The sequence below is a fragment of the Paramisgurnus dabryanus genome, chromosome 8 (genome assembly GCF_030506205.2).
Source record: "Paramisgurnus dabryanus chromosome 8, PD_genome_1.1, whole genome shotgun sequence".
NCBI lineage: Eukaryota > Metazoa > Chordata > Actinopteri > Cypriniformes > Cobitidae > Paramisgurnus > Paramisgurnus dabryanus.
This window is the reverse complement of record NC_133344.1, coordinates 20,055,595-20,067,462: the sequence shown is the minus strand read 5'-3', so window position 1 is coordinate 20,067,462 and position 11,868 is coordinate 20,055,595. Positions and strand designations below refer to the sequence as shown.

Below are 11,868 nucleotides of genomic sequence, written 5' to 3'. Positions count from 1 at the left end.
TCTTCCTGGGGGTAACATCTCTACAGCTCATGGCATTTTATAGCTGTCCAAGGCCTTTATACAAGTACGAAAGGGTCCTATCCTTCACCTATGTTAGGGTTTGCTACTTGGATCATGGGGAAAGTGTCTATAGTAACAGTTTCTGCCGTTTTATTTACGGAGGAAAAAGTTAAAGCCATCTTTAAAGATGTTGATTATGTTACTCTTCGGCTGAGCCACGCTGTTATGGTATTAATTTCATAATACTGGGTAGCTCTATTAATCATTATGTCTAAATCTGCTCTTGCCCTCAGGGGCAGGCTTCAGGGGTTGGGATAGGATCTGGCTCTAGAGCCGTTGTGCGTACTACAGGTTTTTTTATTTTCCTGTCTACACACCACCATTATTTTTATACTTTTATACATTATTATATACTTTATATTATATATTAGTATTTAATATACTAATTACTCATCATTCTTAAAACCAGCATTATATGAAATTATTTGATTCTCAGTTTGAATTTTTTCTTTTAAACCAACAAAAACAAAAATATTCAACCAAAAAGGCTTTGATGCAAAGACTGAAATATAAACAATGTCTTACATCCCATATCAACAACAAAATATTACTAGAAAGTACAAGAAAACACATTCATAACACCAAAACTTGGTTTAACACCAATGACACAATGTAACACCAATGACCAAATTAGAATATAATAATAGATAATGAATATAATAAAACTTATAAACGTTCATAAAATTATCCATCTTGTTTGGATGCTTTCATTTTGGTCAGTTAAATGAATAGTGCTTAGGAAGTACTCATTAGAGAAGTAACACTAATGACGGTAACACCAATGATGATAACACCAATGACAATTTACAGAAAAATGAATATTTTAACAAAATGGCTGCCATTAGCCATGTGCTTTTTCATAAGAGATGTAACAATCACATACTTATTCAGTATAATGTATTTTTGTGTAAAGATCTTAACACTCCCAGCTATAAAAAAAAAAGAGTAACACTAATGACATCCAAAAAATCTTATCTCAAAATTCTTAGATATATCATGATATTTTAGACAAATAAGGTTAGACATCTCAAAAACCTTTTGCCTTCCTCCACTGCACTTCTTTCACTGACCTCTTGACCCATGAAAAACTTCAAAGAGCTGATGCATTGTTTCAAAATAAAAGTACTTTGGGTAGGGTAACACCAATTATTTATTTGTTATTATTCATATTAATCGTGTATTTTTACCATTTCAGTGTTGTAGTAAATTCAAACAGGGTTAAAGGTAAATGTAAATTAGATTTGTTTTATAAAAAACATGGTTTTAAATAATAAGTGCACAGTTCAACTTCCATGTATGATCAAAGGGACAGGGCAATTTTCAGGACCAGACATTTAAAAAAAAGTTTAAAAAAAGGAAAAAAAGAAAATTAAATAAATAAACTCTCTCATCATTTTAAGGACAGTCTATATTTATTAAATATATATCATTATGGGATTATTGGGTCAAATTAAATGATTAAGGGGTCTGCAAATGCAAGGGACAAGCATTTCCACCTTTTTTGTAGAATGACCCATATAACAGAATAACTGTGATAACACCCCCGATTTAAAAACCACATTAGGCACATATAAGCTAAAAGAAAACGTTTTTGCATTATGTTTATTTTATTTTTCTGTAATATTCAGAATCAGTCAATGCAGTTTACTGGTATACAGTACAAACCAAGAGGAGACAAAGTAATCAATAAAATTACCAAGCAAATGCATTAAAAAACATATTTCTACATTGACTTGATGATCTTGAACCTTAAAATAGATTAAATCTCTGCTAAGCATCCACATGATTTATCTGCACATCTCCAGCAACTTCAAAAACATCAATTTCATTCAATGACCAAAAGCGATGCTTGAAAGAGCATACGTGCACACCATTCACAAACACGTTGAAGGAATGATCAGTACAAAAAATGTAGATCTGAAAAAACATAGAACAATAATAATGCGTTATTGTTTACAGGCAAACACATCATAAACACTTGTCATTTTAAATAAATAAATATACATATATAAAAACAATGCAATTTGTAAGATGTACATACAATATAGACATATAAAGATGGGAGTTTTCTTACCTCAAAGGGTTGACCTGCTTTAAATGGCATCCCTGCAGGATATTCCTCTGGACCCCAATGACCATCCCAAGTATTGCACACTACCTTATTCTGATCAAAACGTGGATTGTAGTGAAATGCAATCCCGAAAATGTGGCGCAGGTTAAAAAATATCCTGATTGCAAGAAGATGAAAAGTCAGACAACGCAATGAGAAATAACAAGCAGAATATTTTAAAACAGAAGATATGAAGAGTTCAATCAGAGATGCAAAAACCTTAAAGAGATGCAATTCCTTATTTTCACAAATGCGACTTCAGTCATTTTATTGATATTTAAGAAAATTGACTGTCGTTCACTGCAAACCCCTCTAAGTGCTTACACTCCCCTTCTAAAATCCACTTCTTTAGACAAAACATACTAATCAATAAAGATGTAATTGAAACATTGAAAATGATAAAAGTCAGCATTCAAAAGGTAAAAACTGAACCCTACACTGTAGGGGAAACAGTGATGCATGTGACTGCCACATGCGGGTTGAATTCCTGTCTAAGTCACAAGGGACCCAAGTTTAAATGTAATACGTTAGATGTATGAATGGATTCTGTCAACAAATCTGTATTTCTGAATGGTCTGAGGCTGGATTAAGTAGCGAAAGTATTTTATGAGCATACAGTATGTGCCAAGAGCATTCGGTTAATATCATTATCTCTTTAATGATGGACGTTTAGCGGCTTTTGCATCTGAGCTCTTCATATATTCTCTCCAGTGTCTGATGTTGGTTAACCTGTGAGGGTTGGTGTTGACCACTCCTCGGACAGTAAAGCTTTTTCCAGGTTTCAGTCCACCGTTGATAATGCTTCTGTAAGGGACTGGCTGATTATGGTTTAAAAAAATTCAAAATATTATTTAAGATCAACTGTAAGTAAAAATATATTTTCAAGATGTGTAATAAAAAAGTGAAAAAAGAAACCACCAAAAAAAATTTAACTAGAAATATTGGCATTCACAACAGCCTGAGCTAAGAAGTCAGAACATAAAATAGATATCATAAAGGTATCTTAAACATTAAGCAATTTGGAAATAAACATTACTACCTGGTCAGTTAAGTGAAAACTAGAAATTTTAAATGTAAAGTCCAGAAATTTTAAGCCACATAAAGAAAACTCTTTTTCAAATAAATAAATATTTGTAACTTACAATCATTCTGCCAGTAGACAAGACCGATCAATGCACAGCTGAAACTAATGCACGTTGTCCAGTTGTTTAAATAGAAATAATAGAAGTCCCACCCCTAGACCAAACTCCTTTTATAGGCATCATTGAAATCTGACCACATAATTCCACAGAAAGCAACATTTCAAACAAATACTATATAATAGTATATACTATTATATACTAATAATAATAGTGATATACTATATAATATAAGAGAATAAGGAGATAAGACAGCCTATTGTGGCAATACCTTAAGAAAATTAACATTGGTTTGCAGCCAACATAATTCTGAATAGGGTGATGTCAAGTAAAACGGGCCATATACGGTTAAATGCATTCTCTGTCATATTTTTCCTCCTAAAAATAAAATGGTTGCAATGCCTTGTCACAACTGCAATAAAAAGCATTTGAAAAGTGATTTCACTGAAATATGTCTGCACAAGTATGCGTAACAAAAATTCAAATGAAGACTGTATGAGGAAAAAAACATATAAAAAGTGCTGCAACAGATCAAGCATTATGCTTAAACATGTTATGTGTCCATATAAGTGTATTTACGTGCTCATAAATCTCGGTATCAGAATCAATATCAGCAAACTTGGCCTCCAAAATCTGTATCATACACTCTAAATAAATGGTTCTAAATACTACTAAATAAGGGTTCTTCGGCTTGCAACAATAGCAGAACCCTTTTTGGTGCTATATAGAACTCTTTTTAGATGATTCTAGAACCTTGCCTTGAAAAGTGCCATATAGAACCTCAGTGGTGCTATAAAGAACCACTAATTTATCAGCTGTCATGAGGGTTAATTTCTTATGCATCCACTTTTTATTTTCAACACTTTTACTTTTTCATTACAATCTTGTTAAAAACAACACATTAGTGTTGATTCTGGGACAACACACTAAATGCGTTGTCCCAGAATCCACCCATTTTTGTGTTATTATTGAAACAACACATTTTGTGTTACTTTTAACACAACTTGTGTTATATTTTAACACAAAATCAACACAAAATTACACATAATGTGTAAAAAGCTTAATTCACAAATATGTGTAAATCCTTTCTAAGAGTGTACATGAGGTGTCATACAATAATAAATATGTATATTAAAGTCACATTTTTATGTTAAAATATACATCAAAATAAATATATAGATAAATTTGCAAATATAACAAATCACTACTCAAATGAGATATAGATGTTGAATAACTGCTTCAATATTAAATAAATTAACAATTAAATTGGGCAAAGACAATCCTTCTAAATAAACTATTATATGAAATCATTAAAATCGCCTATGCCACATCAAAACATGCAAATGATAATAAATACTGAATGTTGACATATGTAAAAAGTGCATAATAGACATGGTCTGAAATCTGGTGCTACATTTCCCTCACAATCCCATACACACTGCTATAAAATAACCCAGCATATTCTAAAGCATATAACATCATAAGATTTTAAAGTTTAAGTAAAAAAAACCTTACCAACGACATCCTAGCGATTTGCACTTTTCTACAGTTTTGGTCTTAAACTGGGTTTAAAGGAGCATTTCACCCGTAGAAACATTAATCTTTATTGAAAGTGTGTCATATTTGTAGTCGAAATGTAACATACATTTAGAATTTGGTGCCTATTTGACCGAGAAAAGGGGTGTTTGTAGTCTCACCCCCTCAACAAAGATATTGGACTTCCTTCTTTCAATGATGCAAAATGACGATTTTTACATCATTGAAAGAAGGAAGTGCAACACTGAAATCTGTATTTCTCCCGTCTGAGCGGCAACTGAGAAATTGATGCATGACCATTCAAAAACATGACTGGGGTTCTAACTATACAAAGCTTAATGCAAATGGGTGAAGTGTCCCTTTAAGTGATTCTTAAATATAAAGATTGAATAAGCTGCTTGATAAAATGTATTCAGGTTTTAATTTTGGGTTGGGTTTTTGTCTCCTGAAAATTTCAAAGAAACGTGTCTCACTGATCTGTGGATTTAAATGCATTTGGTATGCTTTTAACCAAAGTGACATACAGTATAGTGCATTACATGGTATACATTTTATCAGTATGTGTGTTCCCTGGGGATCGCATGAACTTCTGTGGTGGTAACACAATATTCAACCAGAAAGATTTTAGGAACAAATATTCAAACCACAACATGCAGAGTCAGTGCCACATTAAAAACAAACAAACAAACAAAAAAAAACCATTGGGATTAATTTGTTTTAAAACAGGTTTTAGTGATGTATTATTTTACATAAAGATCATAAAACCCATCTACTATTTTCATATAATATTTGATACTTTCAAATGCTAAGATGCAAACCCAACAGCAGTAAATAAAACCGATACATGACTTTGGTTACTAAATACATACAATACAAAAGCTTGAAAACAGAAAACAGAACGTTAAAGAAATTGATTGTCAAATGAAGTATTATCAAAAAAATCCTGGAAACTTACAAAAAATGAGATTCTCAAGGTGATTTGGGTAAAACCCAGAGGCAGTTCATATGCATACAAGAAAAAAATAATGTTTTATTAGTTAATTAATTAATTAATGTATCGCTCATTTTATGATAGTTTGAAATGTAAGCCTAACCACAAGCCATCATGCACATTTTTATTTTATTTCAATTGGATGTTTTTGTGACACAATACTCCTAAATGATATTTTTTTTAAACCTTTATTAAACAAATATTATAGTTTTAATTATTTTATAAAATAACGTCCTTTTAGTGCAAAAAAAAAAAACACTAAAAAATAAACTTTAATCAAGATTAAGGATAAATTCATTAATGAACTGGGATTTTAGGCACGTGTAACGTGTTGTAGCATTTCTAAGAAGCATTCAGGAGTCTCTGAAACATTTCATTAAGTTTAGTAGCCTAACTTTTAAGACAACAGCATACAGCAAAGCCTTCCAGGTTCCCAGCTTTATGCCCCCTCTCTACTGCAATAGTGGAGAATGTTTTAACCCATTTGGATTGGATTTTGGTGGATTAACATAAACAAATCCCCAGTGCCACCATATAAATCTAAAAGGACAACTGCTAGACACACTTTTTTTTTGGTCAAAAGGAGCAAATACCTTAAAAACAGACTGAGAAAGAGAAGACATATCATTAGTCCACATGAATATCCTTGTCACTATCATCATAATGCCGCTTTTCCTGTCGGAGTTCGCCCCCTGGTGGCAGTTGTAATGAAGTTTCAGTTTGAATGTAGGATAAATCTGTACCAACATGCAGAGAAACTAATTCCAGTGAAGAATCAAGAAGAGCCTTCATTCTAAGCACATTATATATCTTTCACCACAGTAAAATAAATAAATAAATGCGAATGAATGAAATAATAAACAGCTATAAATATATGACAAAAAATGGCAATTATTTTTGAAGAGAACATGATGGAGGCAACATTAAAATAATAACATACATATTAAAGTAATCATTTATATAGCAGTAATCAATACTTTTTAAGGATTTGAGAGTTACTGATCTCGTTTAAAAAAGATTCTCACAAATTTTCACTTTACATACATTGTTTTAAATACATTGAAATACGTCACTTCCAGTTAGTGATGGCCAGAGTCGTATAATAATAGAGTTACGACACTCACATAGACGTCCGTTGTAAGAATGGAATGCGGAAGTAACAGCGTTTCATCTAGTGACCGGTAGTGACGCATAGTTCCAAACGCAGCACTGAAGCCCATTCATTTCAATGGCACCTGCTGGTAAATAGATGAAATTACCGTTTCTCTTTACATTTTCGGACATTTCATTAATATAGTCAACAGTGATATTTTATGAACTCTGCTGTAGGTAATGATTATCGTTAATAATAACTAGTAAATTTTTTATATTTTAATGAGTTGTGTATAATGTGTGAATAATATAGATTTAATGGTTTAAGATTTTATTACTGGTGGCCATCTACTTTATACTTATCTTTTGTATATATTATGAGTAACACTAGGGGGCAACAGCGACAAGCTAAATGCCTTATAAGAAAGTCACACTGCTTCACAATGCTGCTATGTGTTTCATTGTGTTTGGTAAGTAATACGAGTGATGTATCCTCGAAAATCATGTATGATTATATTAACATTTAATGCGAATTTAAAATATGAATTTAGTGTGTTTCTGTTATGCTTCACTGTTACAAATAACCGCGTTGGCGATCTTTTTTGTGATTTTAATATAGTAAAAGTGTAGGAATTATGTTTTTAGCAGATTGATAGCCATTTATATAGCCATATTTTGCTACAAAGATAAAAGATAAACTGTGTTGCTGTAGTTGGTATAGATAACCACAGTTATATTTGGGTCACAATTAACTGTTTATCTTTATTAACTGATTTACTGTATTTCCATCACTCCCTAGTAAAAAAAAAACGTTATAAACACAGTAAGTATAGTGATCAATTCCCATTACAAGCTAATATTTACCTAAAATATCTGAAAACCTATGCAAAAAGATTGACAGCCCTGCTTGGTTTGGAACTGTAGAACGTTACATGAATCACGTGACCGCGCGGCGGCGAGATCAAAGCGTTTCGTAACTCTGTTATTATACGACTCTGGTGATGGCCAAATGAGGCTTCCTGAACCACTGAGGCTTTCCAGCCCATTGGTTCGCCAAAAGGTTCATTTACTCGAAGCCTCATGAAACAGTGTGCTCTCTAGTGACACCTGCTGTGCAAAGCAATGTATCACACACAAATCTATTCATCATGAGCAACCAAATTGTCATGGTGTGGACTTTTTCTATTGCCTGTGTATTAAATAAAGTATTTTACTCTGCTTGTGTTAACCTATGTACACACAACTCACACACACACAACTTTGTTTTCAACTATTCAGTAGTTATTTGGGTTAGTGAAAACAGGGAATGCCCCAAATGAGTGTAAAGAAATTATTGTTATTGCAGTGCTGACTGGGAATGCAATAGTAGAGTGCTTATAGGACTGGGAGTGCAATAATATAGTGCCTATGGAATTGGGGGTACAATAGTGGAGTGCTTATGGGACTGGGAGTGCAAAAATATAGTGCCTATGGAACTGGGGGTGCAATAGTGCAGTGCTTATGGGACTGGAAGTGTGGAAAAGCAAAATGCAACATGGAAAAGTGTTTACTGGTTTTTATTTAAAAACAAAAGTTTTTTCACAGTATTTGGATTGAGGCGGTTTCTCTTTTTAGAAACCACCTCTCCAGCTTTAGAAAACACCCTTTCACAGGGCACCGATGATGCTGGACAACACAGGAAGGTCAGTGCCAGCTTATATAAATTGGGATATTGGAGCTTCTGTTTGTTCCAATATCCCAATGGATCCTCTGTCCTTGCCAGATTTGTCTCTGACAAATAACGATCGACTTCAATTGTTGCATCTGCGGTCACACTGGAGCTCCGTCTGCTGTTATCCACTGTGGTGTCCAGCAGATGCCAAAGGTCACCTATAATTATAAAAAGGAAAAAAGCTCACTTCTCAATGGTTCAGATTACATGTCATTACAAGTGTGAACATTCACATAAGACAAAGACTACTTACCACAGGTTGTAGATTGCCCAGCTTGTGAGGCAGGCAGCTGAGCTGGGGGTGGGGTATCAGAATTTCTAATCACATTCACACATTCTGACTTTAGTCTTGTGATGGCATCTTGTAGCTTCCCTGGACTTAGGAAGCCTAGTTTTTTTAACCTAGGGTCCAGCAATGTAGGCATTGTCATCACACTTATTGATTCCATTTGCAATGCATGCTCTCTGACGCGACGGACAAGGTTGTCAGCCAGCTGCCTTGCCATATTTGATGTTAAGCCCTCTGATTTTGTTAAAATGGTGTGGTTTAGCATCTTCAGTAGGGGAATAACCTTTGATGCTGACACTATTTTCTCTGCAGAAAGCTCTACTGTGGCCTGGTGGAATGGGGCCAGTATTTCAAGAGCATCTTTTATGGTGTCATATTCCAATGAAGAAGGAGGGCTTACATCTGTCCTTAAAGAGGCCAAAGCTGCCCCCACTGGCTCTCTCAGGTCGTACATCCTTTCCAGCATGCTGTATGTGCTGTTCCAACGGGTGTCCACCTCAATAATCGTTTTTAGAGTTGGTCTCCCCATCTGCACCTGCACTTGGGCCAGTCTTTCTTTGCCTGTTGTGCTGGTCCTGAAGTAGGTAACAAGCTTCCTACATTTGGTGCGAAGCTGATTTAAGTCTGGTACATCGTCGAAAGACTTTCTGACAATTAAATTTAATGCATGTGCAATGCATATGGCATGCCTAATATTTAATGCCCTGACACAGGCAATCATATTGGCAGCAGCATCCGTGACAAGGCACCTCACCTTGTCCTTTATGCCCCACTCCTCCATGACCATAGTATGAGAAATAGCCAAGTTCTCTGCTGTATGGGTGTTTGGGAAATGTTGCACCCCAAGCAAGATTGTCCCAAGCTGGTCATTGGCATCTATGAAATGACATGTCACAGCCAGGTAAGCCTCCATGTTTATCGATGTCCACATGTCGGACGTAAGGCTAACAGCAACAACATTGTCCAACTTCTCTTTGGCCTTCTCCTTAGCCTCCTCATACCTGCTATCAACCATGGACTTCAAAGCCTGAGAACAAAAATATGAATTGTTACTATTCATTATGACTGTATAACAATAAACTACTTTACTTTATTCACATACAGTACCTTTCTTGTTGGAAGAACATAGGATGGATCCAGCACATGCACAAGCTCTCTAAACCCCACGTCATCCACAACAGAAAAGGGTTGGGAGTCTTTGATGACCATGTTGACCAAAGCCTCATCCACCATTTTCTTCCTGTAATCTATAACACAGTACAATACTGGTGTATTGTAGGAGCCTGACACATGATTAAAATAATGAAATAAAGATTAAATATTACTTTGACTAGTGTCTGGTCTGTTTGCAGCAGGTTGCGCATCCTCATGCATTGCACGATAATGCCTAAGCATGGAGGAGGTGTTGTTGCTGTAAGTTAGCTCTTTGTGGCACAGCAAACATTTCACCTTCAATATGCAGATAATACACATTGTCATTATACAGTCATATGGTGAGGATTACGTGATATTATGACAATAAACTATCTAAATGCATACAAACCTTGTTATGAGCAACCAATTCAAAATGCTCCCAGACAGGAGAAGTTCTCCTCTTTCTTGCTGGCTCCATTATAAAGACAAAAAGGCCTCTAGGTTTGCCAACGTTTGCACTAGACTAACTTTCTAGGCTATCCCTAATACAGTCTAGTCTTATAATAATAATAATAACTGCAATAATATATATATATATAATAATACTAATATAGGCTATATATATATATATATATATATATATAATATATATATATATATATATATATATATATATATATATATATATATATATATATATATATATATATAATTACGTATTATAGGTATTATACTAAATATATGCTAATTTACTCTAATGATCTACTGAACTAGGCTATGTATAATTTAATCTAATAATCTACTAAACTAAGTGTAATATAATATATAATACAGGCTATGATATATAAAGATAACTATACTACAAACTCACTACAACTTACTACAAACTCACTACAAACTCGGTACAAACTCTCTACAACTCGCTACAACTCGCTACTACGTACAACCAACTCCTCAACACCAATGCAAACGCCTACTGCAAACCCCACAAGAGGGCGCGAGTTTCGAACCATTTTTATCCGGAAGCGACACTCAAAATGAAGCAATGACGTATTCAACAGAAAACGAGGCCTCGTTTGTTATCGTCACGTGATTTTCACGGAAACGATACAAGCCTCGAATCGGGGCTTCATCTGGAACGCCCCTTTTTGCTCGACACAAGCTCCGGAGCCTCGCTTCAGATGTCCCATCACTACTTCCAGTTGGTTGGTCGCATGCGGTCTAGTCAATCAAGTTTTTTACGCATCCAAAAGTCATGTTGCCCGTTTCTCAAACTGCAGCCTCCGTAGGTCGCATTTCTATTTTGAATATTTAGCCTAATCAAGACTGTCTTATTTCTAAATATTAATAATTATGTAACCGAGCGTTTAACTTCGGGTTCGCCTAAACTGAAATATAAGAAAATAAGAAACGGATGCTTGTCGTCTGATCATTAACTCTTTGACTTTTATTATTATTATTGCACCCCATCCAACGTGGTGCTCAACCCGGAACTCACATTGTACACACACACCGTCCTCCAGTGCGCATGCCCACACGCCATCTACGGCGAGCCCCGAGGGGAAAATGTATTGCACACAGATCACAATGCAAATGCACTCAGTCTCATGTAAAACTCAATCAACTCCAACTTACTGGTTAAATCTGTTACATATGTCCCCCCCTGACAAAATAAACGTCCGCGTTTACATAACTGAAACATAAACCACAGAAACATATGAGCAGTACAAATTACATAAACAAAACACCTTACATAAACCATATACAGCTGTGTAAAGTGCAAAATGAGTTAATTGTAAGGCATCT

The 11,868-nt window shown here is 34.7% G+C and overlaps 2 protein-coding genes across 2 annotated transcripts; both read right to left on the bottom strand.

The window, feature by feature from the left end:
* Positions 1 to 1,235: 1,235 nt before the first annotated feature.
* On the bottom strand, positions 1,236 to 3,335 carry LOC135770437 (galectin-5-like). Its single transcript, XM_065280130.1, has 4 exons — positions 3,313 to 3,335; positions 2,900 to 2,988; positions 2,135 to 2,288; positions 1,236 to 1,977 (listed from the first exon to the last, which is right to left on the bottom strand). The coding sequence occupies exons 1-4, from the start codon at positions 3,316 to 3,318 to the stop codon at positions 1,831 to 1,833; spliced, it is 396 nt and encodes a 131-aa protein (XP_065136202.1). The 5' UTR covers positions 3,319 to 3,335; the 3' UTR covers positions 1,236 to 1,830.
* A 4,974-nt stretch (positions 3,336 to 8,309) lies between these two features.
* Positions 8,310 to 10,142, bottom strand: LOC135731329 (E3 SUMO-protein ligase ZBED1-like). The gene is made up of 3 exons (XM_073815464.1): positions 10,036 to 10,142; positions 8,893 to 9,955; positions 8,310 to 8,797 (listed from the first exon to the last, which is right to left on the bottom strand). Exons 1-3 carry the CDS (start codon positions 10,135 to 10,137, stop codon positions 8,475 to 8,477), a joined length of 1,488 nt encoding a protein of 495 aa, XP_073671565.1. The 5' UTR covers positions 10,138 to 10,142; the 3' UTR covers positions 8,310 to 8,474.
* Between the last annotated feature and the right edge of the window lie 1,726 nt (positions 10,143 to 11,868).